At 38.1% G+C, this 20,189-nt stretch overlaps 1 protein-coding gene and 1 pseudogene across 1 annotated transcript; both read right to left on the reverse strand.

The window, feature by feature from the left end:
* Positions 1 to 582: 582 nt before the first annotated feature.
* On the reverse strand, positions 583 to 14,716 carry LOC103940119 (annotated as a pseudogene).
* Positions 14,717 to 16,278: 1,562 nt separating this feature from the next.
* Positions 16,279 to 19,340, reverse strand: LOC103940107 (probable E3 ubiquitin-protein ligase BAH1-like 1). The gene is made up of 6 exons (XM_009350190.3): positions 18,909 to 19,340; positions 17,447 to 17,691; positions 17,102 to 17,350; positions 16,878 to 17,015; positions 16,701 to 16,759; positions 16,279 to 16,620 (listed from the first exon to the last, which is right to left on the reverse strand). Exons 1-6 carry the CDS (start codon positions 19,114 to 19,116, stop codon positions 16,518 to 16,520), a joined length of 1,002 nt encoding a protein of 333 aa, XP_009348465.1. The 5' UTR covers positions 19,117 to 19,340; the 3' UTR covers positions 16,279 to 16,517.
* Between the last annotated feature and the right edge of the window lie 849 nt (positions 19,341 to 20,189).

Consider the following 20,189-nt stretch of genomic DNA (forward strand, 5'->3'; position numbering starts at 1 on the left):
AGAAAACGTGAGCAGGAATTAGCTTCCCTGGATTCATATAGTGTTGTTGTGATCTAATGCTGCTTTTATTCTTTTCCTTGTCTTCAAAGCCTCCATTCCCAATATTTATTAGCATATACTTTCATATATATAAATTTGTCATTGATTGTTGATCATTTTCCAACAAACTTGTCGACCAAACAACAACAAAGCCTTATTTCACTAAGTGTATTCGGTTGTTTGAGTCTTAAAACGTCACTGAGCTTGGTTTTGCACCAAGTCTTACGTTAGCTTCAAGTACTCTGTCTTTTCTTAAAGTCTCTTTCCAAGTCTTCTTCTATCCTTTTTGCCCTAGTCTTCCTTTACCCCTTTCCTAGGTCTTAAAAGTTTCTTTTTAAGTCTTCATAGGTCTCCCTGTAACTTGTTGACTATTGTGTTATAATAATATTTGGGTAGCGAAATATAAAAAGAAAGTTAAGTTGAGATAAGATCAACTGTTGGTTATTACATGTAAAGATACTAGATTAACAAACTTAATGGAATTAATAAACCACAATGGGAAAAGATTCCAAAAAAGATAATCAATAACAGCCGCATTGCAAATCACTTCAATAATTCATCGACTTGGAGTGTAGAGAAATTGTAAAAAAATCCTGAATAGTCCATATCTTCCATTGACAAGGCAGTATGGACCATAAAATGGTTCAGTCTCTCTTGCTCCTCGTCGATGTTCTTCATTGTTAGGGTAAAGAAGAATCACTGTATGGAAGTTCCCGTCACCAGCATGAGCAACAACTATGCTGTTGTTAGGAAAAATGTTAGGCACAAGGTATACACTCAGCCCATTTAATCTTCCATGCTATTTGTGAACCACAATATATTTCAGCTCACCTCCCTACTGAGTAATAGGAATAGAGTCATTTGATCAGACATTACCAAACCAGTTCCGATGCATCCAGCTCTTGTTTGGACCTTTATATCAATTCTCCAAGGCATGATAGAGGAACACAAACATCCTGCATATATGAAAAGTAAAGGAGCACGCTTTAGAATTCAAGGAAACAGCCAGAAGAATGTAATTCTAATAACCCATTTAACTAATTCATATACTTCCATTCTTACAACCGAAGAGAATTAGTAAGCAAGACAATGGTTGAGACTTTTGGGAACTCAAATGAAAAACTGAGTTAACTTTTTAGAATGTATGATTCCTGAAAGTGATTGTTGTCAACTAAGAATGTTCAACAAATTTTTAAATATTAAAAAAATGTTTTGGCAACTGTGTGTGCAGATATAAACAACAAGGGAAAATTTGAAATAGGTCCAATTTTATAGATTATCTTTTGAAATAGATCCAATTTTTAATGACTTTTAACTTTTGAAATAGGTCCAATTTTTAGTTACTTTGGACTATTTCAAAAAACCTCTATAAACAAATGCACGTTGCCTCAAAATTAGGCTCCATTGCAAAACATGCCCAGAGTGCCTTCTTTATCTACACGTAAAACAGATATTTAAATGGATAAAATGACAACAAGGACGAGTTGTATCAAGCCTCTGGCTTGAATCTATCAAAGATATGCAAGTATGGTATTCAAACAATTTGAAATCGAGTTGCAGTTTAACCTGTAAGATTGGACAATACGTGCATTCAGGAACAGAGAGTTCCATTTGTTGGAGAGAGCTGACCTTTATAATTAGTTTAGTCCTTGTAATTAGGATGTGATTAGGGTAGATATTATTTTATATTTCTTCCCTTGTAAATCAATATTGAGTTGAATATCAGAGTGCGCGACGAACGAGATTACAAAAGGGAATTGTTATTGACACTCCAAAATTCTCAATCTACACTCCAAACTTTCTATATTTAGAAAGAAAAATACACTTGTGAGGAGTGTAGAATGAGATTTTTGGAGTGCCAATAACACTTCCCTTACAAAATAATAAGAATATTATTAAACAAACGAGAATGCCGAAATGACTACAAAACCTTAAAATGCTACATCGTGGCAAACTTGTTCTCTAATGAATAACAAAGCGCTGTATTTATAATAAACTAACCCTAATCTTTAACAAAACCTAATTCTAACGGGCTGAGCCCAAATCCTAAATCTATTATTTTCCAACACCCCCGTCAAACTCATAGCTGTAAACAACATGAGTTTGCCAACAAGTAGATGTGGATGTAGGTTTCATTAGTCGGACAGACAAGCAGGCTTCACAACGCGGACAGACAAGCAGGATCCACAACGCGAATAGACAGACAAGCTCCGCAACGAGAACAGACAATCAGGCTCCACAACATGAACAGACAGGCTCTGCAATGCGAATAAACAAACAGGCAGGCTTCGTAACACGCATAGAAAAACAGGCAGGCTCCGCAACGCGGATAAACAAACAAGCAAGCTCCACAACTCAGACAGGCTCTGTTAGGCGAATTGGCAGACATGCAAACTTGACTTGACTGGCAAATTGATTCTTGCTGGCAAGCTACATCTGGTTGGCAAACTGATTCTGATTCAGACTGGCTAGTGTTGAGAGTATGAAAAAAACCTGTCACTAAACGGACGAGATTTTCATATCTCAATTGTAGCAACAAACGAACAAACACAAACGCTATCACTCGAGTGGTCACAATTCCAAGCACTCGAATGACGGTCACAAAACAATTCCAAACAACCAACAATTCCTGCGGGCCTAAAAGACATCAAACCAAAAAATGGGCGGCAAACAGCCTACAACCCATTTTTCCCTTCTGCCCGTGTAGGCCTCAACCTCAAACAATTTTTTTTTCTTCGTTCTCCTCCTTCTTCCTTTGGTTCTTTCCAGATTGCATAAATGTAACAATCGATCGTCAGATTGCAAGTGAAATCGGGTTCATCAGATTGCAGTTGTGATTCTGTCAATGGGGTGGTCAGGCAGCAACAGTGGGGCAGACAAAACGAATGCGGCATGACGCGATGGTGACCTGATGTGGGCAGCTGATGTGTTCAGTAAATCTAGTCAGGCGGGCCTGGTGAGCATAGCGGCCGATATGCAGCAGCAGGTCAGGGAACGAAGCATCTGGAGTCCGGGATGGCAGCGGGTATAGCAGCGGTGCGAGACAGAGGTGTAGCAGTGGTGTGGTGGATCGGTCAGATCGGCGGGTCTGGTTGAGGTTGCAGGCAGCAGTCTGGTGGGGGGTCCGGAATAGATGCAAGCGGTTTGACAATGGCGTTTTCAGATGGTGGTGCCAGACAAAACGAAACTGGGTTTGTCAGGACGTTCAAGATAGGCGCGAGATGGTGGTGGATTCGTCTGATCTCCGTGCCGGTGATCAGATCGTTGCAGAGGGAACAGGAACAAACGCAGCGGTGGGCGACAGCAGGGGTAGCGGCTGGTGGCTCGGTGCGACTCCAGCTTCAGACTTTTAACAGATTCTTTTCTTTTTTCCTTTTTTTTTTTTTTTTTGTAACAACAACGAAAGGGTAACTCAAACCAGAAAATGAAAAAGTTTAACGAAATAAAACTAGACAAAAACAAACAGGAAGATAGCCAAACTGATACGAATAAACAAGAGCAGATTAGATCCAGAAGAATCAAATCTTCTCTGATACCAAGTTGAATATCAGAGTGCGCGACGAACGATATTACAAAACGAGAATGTCGAAACGGCTACAAAACCTTAAAAGGCTACGTCGTGACAAACTTGTTCTCTAATGAATAACAAAGCACTCAATTTATAATAAACTAACCCTAATCTCTAACAAAACCTAATTCTAGCAGGCTGAGCCCAAATCCTAAATCTATTATTTTCCAACATAATGAACAATATATATTTCCCTCCTTGGTAAGAAGAATGATAACATAGAAATTAAATATGATAACATAGAAATTAAACCCTAAGATAAGTCCTAATTAGCATGGTATCAGAGCAAAGATCCTAGGATTTCTGCTCTGCCCATTCCCTCAAGCAAACCCAGCCTTCTCATGGAGAACCCCATCCTAACCGATCTTACCCCTATCCTAAACCGTACAACCCTAAACATTACTACCATAACCGACCCTACCATGGAGTTTGGTCTCAAATTGTCGAGATGTTTGTTGCTGAAAAAGACAAGTTGGGCTACTTGTTTGGAAGCAATCCCCAACCCTCTATCGACGATCCGATCTTCACCAAATGGCATACGGTGAATGCCAAGGTGAAAGGATGGCTCATCAATTCTATGGAACCCAATTTAATTGGGTATTTTCTTCAACTACCGACAGCGAAGTGTGGGACGCAGTTGCTTGCACATATTATGATGGCTCCAATTTGTCACAAGTCTACGATCTTATCTGCAAGGCCTCTTGCATGAGGCAAGACGGACGATCGATGAAGACATACTATAGTGAACTTTAATCTTTGTGGCAAGAGATTGATTATCGTCGACCCAATCCGATAAAGTGCGGTACTGATATTGAAATTTATAATAAAAATGTTCAAACTGATCGTGTATATACTTTGCTTGCAGGCTTGGATGAGATGTTTGATAAAATTCGTAGTGATATTCTAAGAACTGAGCCCCTCCCTTCCGTTGAACAAACCTTTGCGTATGTTTGCTAGAAGGCAATACCACACATCATTATGAATATCGAAAGACAGTTGTCAAGTGGGACAACGATGGTGGCTCAACCTGCAGCACGAGTTGCGGCTCCACCTCATCCCCATGCCCCTAAGAAACCACCTGCACCAAGCCGAGGACTGCAACGCTAGGCGACTGCTTGAAGCCCAGCATAAGGCTCACTCTTTGTTGCTAAAACGGCCTCACGGCCCACCATGGGCCCCTGTCCTCTTCGTCTTAAACCACCAGTCCTGGTTGGTGGTTGCACTTACTGCGGCAGTGAGAAGCACATCTGCGATAATTGCTTTCAATTGCCCAGCTATCTTGATTGGTAGGAACCATTAAAGCTTTAGAAACAAAGAGAACGAGACGAGTAAGCCAATCTTGCAACCTCAGTATCCCAACTATCTTTGATATCTCAGGATAATTCTCCTCTTGTTTCAAGTTCTTCTGATATGTCTTCGATGTCCTTAGGTAACTGTGGTTATGCTTTTAATATGAATAGTGATGATACTCAGTCTGGTTGGATCATTGACTCCAGTGCCACGGACCATATGACCTATGACCCATCTGATTTAGCATATGATACTGTTCCACTTAGATGTAATATTACCAATGCTAATGGTGTCACCTCATCGGTGACTGGCGATGGTATTGTATGTCTCACGCCTACTCTCTTTTTTACTCATACATTACTTGTACCCTTACTAAAGCTTAAATTGATGTTTCCTAGCCAAGCTACTGAGCGATTGAATTGTTGTGTACTAATGTATCTGAAGTTTTGACTTATTCAGGATATTCTCACAAATGAGATAATTGGTCGTGGTACTAAGAAGGGGGATCTCTATTTTGTGGATGATGTCAGTACAGGACGGGTCAATCTCACACAAGGAGCTATTGATCACAAGCGGCATCAGATATGGTCGTGGCATCACTGTTTCGGTCATCCATCTTTCAGTTACTTACAACATATATTTCCAAATTTATTTGTTGGTTGTTCTGTTTCAAACTTTAAATGTGACACTTGCGTACTTGCAAAGAGTCATCGTGTTTCTTATCCGTTGAATTCTGATAAAAGTGTTACTCCTTTTAGTCTTGTTCATTCGGATGTTTGGGGACCATCTCCGATTACTACTTTATCTGGTATTAGGCGGTTTATGATTTTAATAAACGATTGCACACGTATGACATGGTTATACCTTCTTAAGCATAAAAGTGATGTGTGTTTGGCTTTTAAGACATTCCACACCATGGTTCAAACACAGTTTTCCACTAAAATCCATATTTTGCATTCTGATAATGGCGGTGAATATGTTAATAATGATTTTACACATTATTTTACTAATCAAGGAATCCTCCAAGTAACTACTTGTCCTTAAACTCCCAACAAAATGGGGTAGCTGAGTGCAAAAATCGTCATCTATTAGAAACAACTCGGTCTTTATTGATTGAGGTATAGATGAAACTTGACCCATGTGCTCTCTGTTGTATTTTTATAGGGTACGGACTACATCAGAAAAGATATTGTTGCTACCACCCCCCTTCGCGACGGATGTAGGCATAACGATGTCATCAACACCCATGACAACAGCGCTGCCACTTGCTGATTTTGGGACTTCTACTAATACTACTCCCCCTTCGTCTCCAAATATAGTACACTAGATAACCATACTCCTGATAATATTCCTAAGGTAAGCTCTACTATCCCTGTTGATGTATCCAATCTTTCGAATTATCAGTTACCTTTCAGGCACAACTGACGAAATCCACCTAACCGATATTTACTGGAAACAACAAAAGGCTTTAAATATCCCATTGCCAACTATGTGTCATCACATAAATTATCAGAACCTGGCAAAGCCTTTGTACAACAAATATCCAATGATAGCACACCAAGTTCATTGAAGAAGGCACTATCTGACTATCGATGGACCAAGGCAATGGTGGAAGAAATGGATGCACTTCAGAAAAATCAAACATGGAATTTGGTTTCGCTACCCCGAGGAAAAAAGAGAGTCGGATGTAGATGGGTTTACACCATCAAGTATAAAGTCGATGGTAAGAGTGTTACATTTTTTGGTTTCGCTACCCCAAGGGATACGCTCAGATGTATAATGTTGATTATACACCCCCAATAGCAAAGATTAATACGGTAAGAGTGTTACTTTTTTTGGCGGCTAACTTAGATTGGCCATTATAGCAATTCGATGTGAAAAATGCTTTCTTACGTGGCAATCTTAAAGAATAAGTGTATATGGATATTCTAACACACCCCGACCTCGATATCCCCAAATATCAGGATAGGCATGTGTTGGCCGACACCTGAGGGTGACGAAGTCATTTTAAACTTGCATACAAATAAAATATGTAATTAGAAAGAAATATACCAATGCAGAACCGTGTTCAGAGCATACAACTAATCAAGAATAATTTGAAAGAATCAATATAAAATGATACGAACAAAGGAGTGGGTTCTACTCTAAAAAGAATCGAAGATACCTATGTGGAAGTGTCCTAACGCAGGGATCGTGTGCCTTGAATCGAAATCCTGAAGGGGACGCAAAATCAAAAGAGTGAATGGACTAAAGTTTATAATAATCGTACTAATAATAAGAAAACCATTTTCTTTATGAACATACTAACCCCTTGTTTTGAAAACACATATAATACTACATAATAGGTTTTCTGAAAACTCTAGCATGCCATGAAAAATGGTCATAAAACATGTAGGTGTAAACCAATGCTCAGAAATGGTAATATAGTCATCCGAAGGCAAATTTGTAAATCTCCTCAATGATGTACTCAACTAGGGGTATCATGGTGGCCCGAAGGCATAAAATCACCAAAAGTGAAGTTGTACGACATTGGGTTACGCCAGTGAAGAAATCATGGTCTATCACCTGAAAGTGAAACTGTACAACTCTGAGTTACGCTAGAGAAGAGATATATGTGTGTGTGTGTGTGTGTGTGTGTGTGTGTGTGTGTGTGTGTGTGTGTGTGTATCTATATGTATGTATATGCAGTGGGTCCATCACCCGAAGGTGAAGCTGAACGACATATATATATGTATATGCAGTGGGTCCATCACCCGAAGGTGAAGTTGTACGAAGGTGAAGTTGTACAACTCCAAGTTACGCCAAAGAAGAAACATAAGGTTCATCACCCGAAGGTGAAGCTGTATGACTCTAGGTTACGCTAGAAAAGAAACATATACATATAACATATCACACCGACACTAGCCCCGAGCTAGTGAAGCTAGGGGTATGTCATAAATATCATCAACTATGTCCTATGGCCATAGACGTCTACATACGCGGTTGTGTGTATGTGTTGTATGATAACCCACTAGATAAGCACCGAAAACGTATCTCAAAAATCTCAAATCAAATCCCCGGAGCTCAAAAGCTCAAAGCCTCTTCTCATAAATCCATGATAATTCATATTCATAAATCCGTAAAATAAATCATATATGTAAATCCATAGAATTTCATATTCGAAAATCCAATAATTCATAACCTTTCGTAAAATGTAAATTTGATAAATCATAAATAATGCATAAAACGTAAAATCATGAAATCATGCTTTTTGTGAATGCAATCCTAATATTTTACAAAAAAAAATGCGAGTTAAGAAGGGGTCCACTCATAGTATTTCATTGTTGATGAGCCGCTCGAACTAGAGAGGATGATGTCGCTTCCCACCAACGCACATAAATGATAGGATTAAATGCACACCACAAAGTAGCACACGAATGTCCTATTGATTTTCTTTATTATCATTAAGATTTGTCAATTGTAGCATATGAAAATAAGGGTCTTTCCCGCAGAAGATTGTTTTATCTAACTAGTTAAAATGTCACAAAAACTGGGCTACTGTCCCTACTGATCAGCCACCGAAAAATAATTATTAGACCGACTTACACTTATCTAAAGTCTATGAAATTTAATATTCAGATACTAGACACATAGAGCTACACTCACACAAAGTTTTAGGAATTTTGGAGTTGATTTGCTTTTTAAATTAAATCGAACAAAAATAGAACAGAAACAGATTTTAAGTAGTTCACAAATTAAGAAAAACGAGTTAAGGGAATTGCTATCCACCACCAAATAATCATGCAAACATGTTATGTTTCATTCAAGTTCCTTTTATTTCCAGATGAAGATGCTCAAGTTGGCTCAATGTTAGAACTCAACCTATTTCTCTTTCTTATGTAGTATGTTAAGAGAATGGCGTTTTCAACTTAACTTAGTCCCTAGCATGCAACCTAGAATGGCGTTTTCATAGATTTAACAAGTAGATATCATTAAGAACGAAAAGAGTTTGAGTCATCACAAGGCATCGTAAGTACTAGCGTTGTCTTACTTATCCTAGAAATTGGTTCACATGTTAACCGCAATTAACAAGTACTACTCTAGAACATATGTAAGTCCTCATTTGACAAGGGTAGGCACACACATATTCATAATATTAGAATCCTAGATATGCTTACTAAGTATGCATCCGTAGAAAACACATAAAGAATTCATCAATGAGACAAGTAGTGAACCAATTTTCATCTATTCATAAAGTAATTCAAACGAAATGTCATAACAAACTTGCAATCATATTCAGGGCTTCAAAACAGCCCCTAACTACTAAAAATTAGTTACACATAATCCTTAAATAAAACCAAAAGAAAGACATGAGTTTGAGAAGATAAAACCGAAAGAAGAGAATGCCAAGATTTCCTCCTTCCTTTCCTTCCTTCCCCAACGCTGCCTTCTCTTTTTTTCTTTCTTTCCACTACCACCTGCAGCCTTCTTTTTTTCTTTCCTTTCTTTTCTATCTTTTTTTTCCCTATCTTTGCCGCTGGGCATTCTCTTCCTCTCCCATAACTCACCAAACTTAATAGCTATTTTATTGTCATAAAAGAGAAGAAATGGAAATACAATTTTAACTCCTTGCTAGCCTCTTAGTAGTTCACCTGCCATAGCCTTTATGTCAATTAATCCTCCACTTAATCCTCATCTTTATTTCCAATTTAACTTTGCTAAAACTTCTCTTTCTCTTGATTTGTGTGACCGGCTGACCATGGAAAATGGGAAAGAATTATGTAGGTTTTTCTTCCTTGTCGGTTCAATCACATAAGCTTGTAATTCTACAAATTGTCATGTGCTGGTGACTTCACCAAGTAATTCCAACAAGTTACCTGCAGGCAAGTTAAATGAAAATGATTTAAGCCACATGTAACTTCTATAGTCAAGTAGTCTATACTTCAACCAAAGGCTATGGGCATAAAGATTTAAATTATAAGAAATCACCTGATTAAATTAGAACCAAGGAATTATAACATGATTTTTCTCCAACTCATTAATTTAATTATATAATCACCAAACCATGTAATTCCTTTTATTTAAATCCAAAATTTAACTAGAAAATGTAGCTTTCGGGATAAAAATATATTTGAAAATATGCAATCATCAATAAACACAATTTGAGACCATTTAGTAAAACTCTACCTAAATGATAGAATTTGGGAAAATGGACAGCGGATTCAGATTCGCCACGTTGAAAAAACTAAGGAGGGACCTCGGGTTCCCCCACGCGCCGCCACGGGGCGGCTGCTCAGGAGGCCACGGGCCACCGTACACGTTGCCATGCACCGAGATGGGTTGCCGAAAAGGTTGCCGTCATGGACGGTGGAGGTGCGTGTGCTCCATTTACCAGCCATGACAGCCCCTACACGCACCCATGCACTGACCCATGGAACTAGGCTTGGGTCTGGGTTATTGGATTGGATTCGGGTCGAATAGGCTTAGTTGCTGGATTGGGCCAGGGGTTACTGGGTTGGATTTGGGTTAAGGTTAATAGGTTGGGCCGGTTTTGGGTCAGGTTTTTGGCTCATGGGTCGAGTCGATCCAATTTCAGGTCGTGGGTCAGCCAAATTCCAAGAAAAAGAAAGCCGAAGCTTCCTAAACTACAATCATCCTCAAAGCTCGACTAAAACTAGTTATTCAATATACCAAATTGAAGCTCAAAGAACAAGGAGTCGGAATATAACTTTGGTTTCCTCGACAGTGGTCGGAGTTGGCTAGAAAATAACTCAAAAACTGTCGAACCTTGTCATAAAATTTGGAAAACACTTTCCCGAGTTATTTTCATGTTTAAACCTTCACCAAAACCATTTTTATTCAACAACTAAATAATCTAGACCACGAGGGAAGAAGATCGAAGGGTGGTCCATGACTTACCTTCGTCGAGGATGGCGATAACTTGTCGGATTCGATATTGCTCAAAGATAATATTGTGCAGCGAGGGAGGGAGGGAAAATAAGGGATTTCTCAGCTTGGCTTGGGCTTGTGAGTCCATCACTGATCGTCGGGGAGAGAGTATATGAAGTTTGGGTGCTCACAGAATAGCGAGTGTTGGTGGTGGTGGCGGCGTGCCAGTTTACAGAGAATGAGAGAAAGAGGTAGCTAAGAGAGTTAGAATGAGAGAGAGAACGGGGAGTTGAGGTGGTGGTCTGTGGGGTGGCTCGCCGGAGAAAGGTGTGTAGGTGCTGCTTAGAAAGGAAAGAGTGATTGAGAAAAATGAGGGAAATGAAGTTCCAGATATTTGAGAAGGGAAGACACATGGCATAATGAGAAGTCGGGTGTGGGCCCCACGTGATAGAATTTATTAAAATAATAAAAATATCTAACCCTAATATCTAGAATAATGAATTGACTATTTTGCCCCTTTACTTCTTAGTTCAGTAAAACGTTTATTGCAGCTCCAAATTCAATTATATTTGCGCCTATGCATCCACAACGTCAAGTGCTAGAAGGATACGCCAAGGAAACAAATCTTACGTGACACAACAAGACAGTCAACAAAATTCAACGTTTTTGCCTCATAAGGCATTTTCGTAAATTCACGCTTTAAAATTAATAAAAACTGTAATATTTGTGGACGGGTCGTTATATATTCCAACTGGCTATGCATAGGTTTCACAACTCGAAGTAGTGTGCAAGTTGAATAGGGCATTGTATGGATTGAAACAATCACCTAGGGCATGGTTTGGTAAGTTCTGGACTGTTATAAGGAAGTATGGGTTCAGGCAGAGCAATTTTGATCATACACCTTTTTTGAAACGTCAAATGGGTAAATTGACGACACTCATTATCTATGTAGACGATATGATTGTTATGGGTGATGATAAAGAGGAAATCTCAAGGCTAAAAGATTATTCAACAACCGAGTTCAAGATGAAAGATCCTGGTGGATTGAAATATTTCTTGGGAATAAAAGTAGCTCGATCTAAACAAGGTATATTTCTATCTCAAAGAAAGTATGTTTTAAACTTGTTAGCAGAAATTGGAATGCTTGATTGTAAACTGGCCAACACCTCTATAGTCCAAAATCGTCATTTTGTCATGCACCCTGATCAAGTTCCCACTAACAGAGATCGTTATCAAAGGCTAGTTGGAAGGCTAATTTATTTATCTCACACCAGGCCTATCTTGCATATGCAGTGAGTGTTGTTAATCAGCTTATGCATTCCCCGAGTGATACTCATATAGGTGCGGTTGAACGCATCCTACGATACCTTAAGTCCTCTCCGAGTAGAGGTATCATGTTTTCCAAGAATGGTCATTGCTGGATAAAAGGTTATACTGATGCAGATTGGGCAGGAAATATTACTGATTGACGGTCCACATCTAGCTACTTTACATTTGTGGGAGGTAATTTAATGACCTGACGGAGTAAGAAACATAAAGTGGTTGCTTTATCAAGTGTAGAGCGGAATACAGCGGTATGGCAAAAGGAGTATGTGAATTATTATGGCTTTGGAGGTTGCTCGCAAAACTCGGGTGTCTTTCAATGTCAACGTCAGGTTTGTTCTGTGATAATAAAGCGACCATTGATATCTAACACAATCCATTCCAGCATGATTGTACGAAACAAGTGGAAGTTGACAGGCACTTCATTAAGGAAAAGCTGGATGGGAACATTATTCAATTCCTATTCGTAAAGTCAGATGATCAATTAGCGGACATCTTAACTAAAGTTGTTGCGTCTCAAGCATTCTACAACTCTCTCGTCAAGTTGGGCATGAACGACATTTATGGACCAACTTGAGGGGGAGTATTGGAGAGAGTTGACCTTTGTAATTAGTTTAGTTGCCTGTTTAGGTCCTTGTAATCAGGATGTGATTAGGGTTGATATTATTTTATATTTCTTTCTTTGTAAAACAATATTGTACAATATATATTTCCCTGCTTGCTGAGAAGAATAATAACATAGAAATTAAACAGCAAGATAAGTCCTAATTAGCACCATTAATGGAAGTGAATAAGCAGCCATATATTTTATGATGCATAAATAAAATAGCAAGGAGGACAAAAATGTACAAGCCAAGAACGTACAGCTATATGACAAGTTACTCGCTGTTTTTCTTTGCATTAAGTTCCCTAATTTTGATGCCAATTAAGTGATAGAAGTACTAATTGCAAAAGGTGCGACCGTGCGACTTTGTATTAAGTAGAATTGAAACAAAAGAAAGTAGAATTGGAACAAAAGAAAATTGTAAGTGCCTATAAAGGATACCAGGAGATAATTTAGCAACCACAAAACCACTACTCTACTACTACAAGATTGGGATGTTCTCCTCTCAATAAATGTAATTAGCCAAAATTAAAATTTAAAATAAAAAGCAAATGACAGTCAAGATGTAAAGAAGGGACCTAAACCTGTGCCTATAGATTCGAACATCAAAGTTGTAGTTTCAGGCAATTTTTTCCCATTCGCAACGTTGATAGCCCTCACTTGAACCTCATCCAGTTGTTCAACCCTTGAAACCTAATGGTTATAAAGAAGACATCTGTGAAGAAACTGAAAATATGAATTTAAATATGTAATATGCGGTTATAGCTCTACCTGAATTCCCGACAGCATAGTAGCTATAGAAACATCTGCTGCATCCTTGGTTGAAGGGAGATTACACATAGCAACCTACAATTTAAATTTTGATTAATAACATAATGAAATCACAAAAATTATAAACGGCTAGAAGTAATCAGCTGAAACAAAAATTATGCAAGAGTCCATAGAAGTAGACGTATCAACTTACCACGGAGTGTTACGGAATTTTCTGAAGCCGCAGAGTGACTTCTGTTATTACACCAAGCGTTCTTCACTTCCAATCACCAGGCGGGTCAAATCATACCAGTTACGTGCAAAGTTTTTAATGTTCACAACACGCCTAACTACCTAGAAGATTAACCAAATAGAATAGGAAACAAACCCGGCAGCACTCTTTCTAGCACGAGAGATGCAATCTTAACAATATCTCCATTTGCAAGTACTACCTGGAAGATGAACAGCATAAGAAATACAACATTACAAATTTGAGTCGAGTATCAATTAGAGATTGGTGACATTATCACGCATGGTTCCATACCTACATGCTAAAAACAAAATCATGAAAATCAATATTAAACTAGACCAACGAAACTAAAGTTTACATGAATATCGTTGATAGAATAAAAAACCAATAGTGCAACAAGATAATCAAACTATTAATTGTATATGAGTTTTAAATGCTACCAATTGGTGACAAACACTTAAACAAGTAAAAATGAAATGGTTTGGTTAGCCGGTCATGATTCCATTGAGCAAGGAAGAACAGACATGCAAGTCATCGTCTTGAAGAGGAGGCCTCAAACGTTAAGAGGGAGAGAGATCTTAATGTGATCAAAACTAAGTGGTCAGCAGGATCAAGAAAGATTGGAAAACACGTGTAAAAATCTTTCATTCATCTTCACAACTTTCCAGGTCTTTTCAATATCATTCTGAGATTTCTTACGTATTGTGTGTTTATATTAAGAGAGATGCTAAGGAAACTCTCTTAAAGTGAGACTCTTCAATTTTCATGGACCCTCACTTTACATTTTAGCGTTAATTCTCATGCAAACACTATCAATCAACACATGTTGAAGAGTTTTCAATCTAAAGTTGGCAGTCATGAAGCATAAACAGATTAATTTTTAAAAAAAAAAAAAATTATATTTTAATTTATACATAATTAATTGTCCCATCTTCTTCCCAAATCTGGAACCCATTAAAGTTACTGCATCGCCTCTGGCTTCCTCCGTCGTCATCCACACCCGCTCCCCTTCTCCTCCTCCCATGTCAGATTATCTCTACCCAGAAAAATGTCCACAGAGAGAGGGGTGGGACGGGGGAAGAAGAAAGAGAGGATAAACGGAAGAAAATAGCCGGCGGCAAAGAGGTGATATTTGAAATTTTCTATTTTCATTTTTGAGATATCTGAAATGTTAACTAGAGAAATGTGGCGAGCATCCCCATAATTAATGGTAGGTCTAGCAAACGGGTCTGTTTTGTCATTGTTATGTCATACTCATTATCTTAACGGGTTCTTAAAATGTGATTTGATAACGACATGATTGGTTAATGTTGAGAATCAATGTCATTTGTAGGTGAAGTAAGTGTGTGAGGTTGGTGAAGTAAGTGGAGGTTGTAGGTGAAGTAGGTGGATGTTGTAGGTGAAGTAAGTGTGTGGTGTAACTTTCATTTGGTTTGCTATAAATACCCAAGTTCCCAAGCATTGTAGATCATCCAAGGAAAAACAAAGCCTAGAGCTAAATAAGAAAAGCTTTGCTAATTAGTTTGTTTTGTGAGCTTTCTTTAAGAGTGTGCTCTATTTTCTTCTTCTTGGGATCATTAGAGTTATCTTGGATACTCTTCTTATTCAACAGTTAACGGGTCATTTCGTGTCGGATTAATGGGTCATACAAGAAATTGACACGCCTAATGTCTAGATTTAGCAAACGATATTTTTGTTAAAAATGAGTCTCACATTGATAGGAGGATGGACCTTGCATAGGTTTATAAGAGGTTGGGCTACTCCTCATATTGCCAATTGGTTTTATAGTGGGTTGTACCATGTGTGAAGTCAAATGGTCACAAGACATGTGCTCCACGTCACCCCGTTGTGTTGTCCACATGTTAAACTTGAAAATTCTGAGGGGGCATGTTGAGAATGAATCCCACATTGATGAGAGAATGAATCTCACATTGATGAGAGGGATCTTGCATGGGCTTATAAGTAAGTTGGACTACTTCCCATATTGTCAATTGGTTTTATGGTGGAACCTTAACTTTGTTCATAGTATTAGAGCAGATTGTCCCACGTGTAAACCCAAACGGCCACACGTGCTCCACATCACCCTGTTGTGTTGTCCACTTGTTAGGCTTGAAAATTCGTCGCACGTAAGAGGGCGTGTGGAGAATGAGTCTCACATGGATGGGAGAAGGGACCTTTGCATGGGCTTATAAGTAAGTTGGACTACTCCCTATATTGCCAATTGGTTTTATGGTGGAACCTCAACTTTCTTCATGGTATCAGAGCAGATTGTCCCATGTGTGAAGCCAGCCGGCCACACGCACTCCATGTCATCCGGTTATGTTGTCCACGTGTTAGGCTTGAAAATTCACCACACGTGAGGGGGCGTGTTAAGAACGAGTTCCACATTGATGGGAGGAGAGACATTGCATGGGCTTATAAGAGGTTGAGTTACTTCCCATATTGCCAATTGGTTTTAGGGTAGAACCCCAACTTTCTTCAATTTTATTGGGGTTCTTAAAGGGTGACCCGCTAACGGCCCGACTAGTTAACAGATTGACCCGAAACCCATTATTTTGTGTAATTTTGTGTCGGGTTAACAAGTCATGCAAAAAATTGCTAAGTCTCATTAATGGTGGTGAGCAAAAATAATCTTTCAAAACAATTGCTAAGCCTAGTTACAAGCGTCAAAGAATGATCTTGTAAAGCGATGAATTTGCATCATTAAACAATTTATTGGCTAGATCACGGGAGATTCTTGGTTGTCTCCCAGATATACCATTCTCTCCCTATATCTCTCGTCACGTGATTATAGATATGGGGCCTCTGCCTCCTCTATCTATCAATCAATACACCGCGTATTTGGCTTGCATATCCCAGAACTCCTTAGTTTGCTTCACTATCTCTGTGCGTTCGGCGTTATACCTCTCTTTCCAATAGTCTTTGCACCTGGTAGGGTGTTAGGAGTCAGAAAAGGGTAGCTCTCTCACAATAAGTTAAAAACCATTGAAGACTTTCAATTTTCTGACCTTGTTTTCAAGAGCAGATCTAGTTCCAACATGTGCACTGCTTTAGCAAACACTCCAGCCTGCATTCGAGGAGGATACGAACTTAGGATCAAACGATATATGATATGCAATTTTAATCTTTTCTTTCAAATTTTATATAAGATTATCACCAGTTTCTTCAAAAAACTAGCTACATACCTCTCTGCATAGTGGGCACTTTGCATCCAGGCCTGCAGATTTAGGGCCTTGGAAAATAAACACAGAAGCAGCTGCGCAAGCACAAGGCTTGCAGAACAGGTGGCCGCAGCTCAAAGCATATGGATTGAAAACAGTTTCCTGTGAGTCATACACATCAGAATTCAGAACAGTTACGTACAAATGCCAACTTTTTCTCATTCTGAATGCAAGTGAAAGGACCTTACCAAGCATACAGCACAAGTCAGATCATATTCCATCTTTAAGTTGTCAGGAAGCATCAATGTCATTGTAGGTGGTGCCGCATCGAGATCACAGGAAAAGCGACCAGAAACCTCATTGAGCTCTTCATCATCTAATCCATCAAGATTCAAATAAAAAGCACCCAATTCTATAAGCCAAGGTGATTGTAAAATCTCAATATGTTGAGCCCGCATCTTGGATTTGAAAAGCTTGCCATTCTCAGAGCTATGTATCTGTAGTATTAGATTTTGAACAAAGGAACACTGTTAGATACAGAACACCCTCAACCAAGTTAGCAAGGAAAAAAAAATGACCAGTTGCGTGCATACTTTATCATATTTCTCAAGGATTTTTCTGATAGCAATTGCGTTCATCGTAACATACTCGATCAGCATCCGCCCTTTTTCTACCATGGCTTGTTGATCATTCACAAAACACTGACGGAACCGCAGTAAGTATCTTTGCGCTCCGGTAGCAACATGCAGATGGAGGAGATGTCTGACTCTCAAACTAAAACATAGAGCTATGTCCGAAACCTCCTTCATTAACTCTGTGAAAAAGGCCTGATCACACACTACAATATAGAAAATTGATAGCAGATGAGTGAGACAACGGAATATGGTTATAACTTATAAGTAAGCAACAATGCTAACACCGAGAAGAAATAACAAATAACTTTACAGATAAGCTCAGTCTACAGAAATATGTTAGTCATGATATGTCACTTCTTTAACAAAATTCCCAAATGTCCACATCCTTCTAAGAAACAAGGAAAGTAGGAAAGCACGATTGGGGCAGCATCTCACATTCGTTAGGAAAGTTGGAATAAGTCCTTTTTGTTATTTGAAAATACCTGCACACTCGGTTCTACAAAGTAAAACTAAACCCGAAAAGGGGCAAAAATGCTAAAACGGCATGGTTTATGCCTATGATTTCTTCAAATCCTTTGAGCAGAATGCAGCTTACCTGGAAACCAATTGGGTAAATCTTAATCTTAAACCCCGAAACCTTGATCATACCAAAAATCAAAACCATGTTTCCTGACTTCTTTAGAGATAGGCCCTTGTAACTCTTGTTTACTAAAATTAAACCTATCTATCTTTAAACATTTAAATAAAATACAAAATTTAAGCTTGTTGACATGTGAAAAAATAAGTAACCTATTATTAATTTATGCCACAATACTCTAATTATGTTAATGAATTTTATTATTACCTATAATAATGATGAATTTTGTTGAGTATTAATAGACATGATTTGAGAGTTTTTTTTTTTACTTTCCGTGAAATCCTTATTTCCATCTAGCTTTTATTTAAGCAATCCAACCTTTTAAAATTCAAATAGTGGTGCACTATTGTGTGTGTAAAATAATTTACCTACATTTATTTATAAAGCATAATTTTTGTGACATTCATTAAGCCAATATTATTACATATATTAGGCATATTTTATTGTTATTATACATTGCTATGAATTTATAACATTAATTTCTTTTTTTTTGTAAAACTACTAATTCTTTCTTACAACCTCATGAAATTAATTGTGTACATTAAAACATTCAAATAATGGTATTTTAAGCATCCGAAAAATTTTAAATATGTAAAGTCAGACATAATTAATGAATTTACTTATGTGAAACCTAAGTCAATGAGCTTTATTAAAGTCAAAAATTTATGTCGAATTTTATATGCAGAAGATTGAATTTCACGAGCTAAATTACATTTTCAGTAAAACACCAATTGATAACAAGCTTATTAAAATAAATTAAATAATTGGGGAATAAATTCTTACAAGGGCAAGATTGGCATTGGCACAACTGCTGATTTTGATTAGAAGCACCTTCTTGTCCTTGAGCAGCTGAAGATTCCTGCAATGCCTTGCAACTCTGACAAGTCTTGAGAACATTCTTCAGCCGCTTGTACTCGACATGCGAGCAATTCTCCGAGAATCGTACCTTTTCCTTGTGCAAAAACTCGGTGTAAGTCTCTCCAAATTTCATATTTCCCGATGAATCCAATGCAAATCAGTCCGGCTTCTGAAACCCTAGAAACCGGGGAAAGCAGGAGGAAAATGAAAAATGAACGATTTGGAGTGAGATGAGAATAAGGGGGAGGCGGCGGAGGTGGGAGAAGGTTTTCGGAGCCGAGCTCCTACCCAAGGCTCGATTCCTTCTCAATTTTCTCAGGAAACAAACGAAGGTTTATAAAGGAAAATGAGTGGTGGCGACGGAGCACACGCGGAAGTCGAAGCGAGTTTAAACGGGAAAATAGCGCGCGCTTTTTAAGGGTTACCGTTACGCGTTTACTGAGTTGAACCAAGTTTAAGAGAATAGCTTAGGTTGAACGACAAGACACAGTCGTCGATAGTTAACGTATATTCTTGGAGTAATTTTAGGAAATAACTTAGGTGAAATGGGTAGACGCAGTCGTCAATAGTTGACACATATACATCGAATTTCTTTCAAAAAAAAAAATTATACAAAATATACTGTCATATCACGTAAATCGTAAGGTGCTTCTATTCTAGACTTTTAACAATTACGTAATTTTTTTGTTTATTTATTTATTTTGTTTTGAACAACAACAACTTCGTAGTTTGAAGAAAGGTTTTACAAAAACTACTACGTATGACCTATCACGCAACATGCATATACGGTTTGAAGAAATTCAACCCCCCAAATATTGCTTGTGTTTTTCTTTTCTTTTCTTTTCTCAACTTTTGCATATTCGCTAAGTTTCTTTTGGTCACCACAAACCACCAAATAATTTATTCAGATTTTTATGTATTTCATGTACACGATAATCATTCCCTAGATTTGGACGCTAATTGTAAATATTTTACATTTTAAAATTTTTTTACTGATTTTAATATTTCGTTTAAATTTGTTTAATTACTCGGTATAATAAAATTGTGTTGGGCTGCCCCTTTTTTTTTTTTTTTTTTTTTTTTTTTTTTTGAATGAGATGCAACTGTAGATATTCATTAGGGGCAGAAGTCAAGTCACTTCAAAAACCAGCAAAGGATTACAAAAATATGATCAGTCTTAAAAAAGTACAGCCAGTTACATAAGGC

The sequence above is a fragment of a genome, unplaced genomic scaffold (genome assembly GCF_019419815.1).
Source record: "Pyrus x bretschneideri cultivar Hongxiangsu unplaced genomic scaffold, Pyrus_bretschneideri_v1 Contig9, whole genome shotgun sequence".
NCBI classification, from domain to species: Eukaryota; Viridiplantae; Streptophyta; class Magnoliopsida; order Rosales; family Rosaceae; genus Pyrus; species Pyrus x bretschneideri.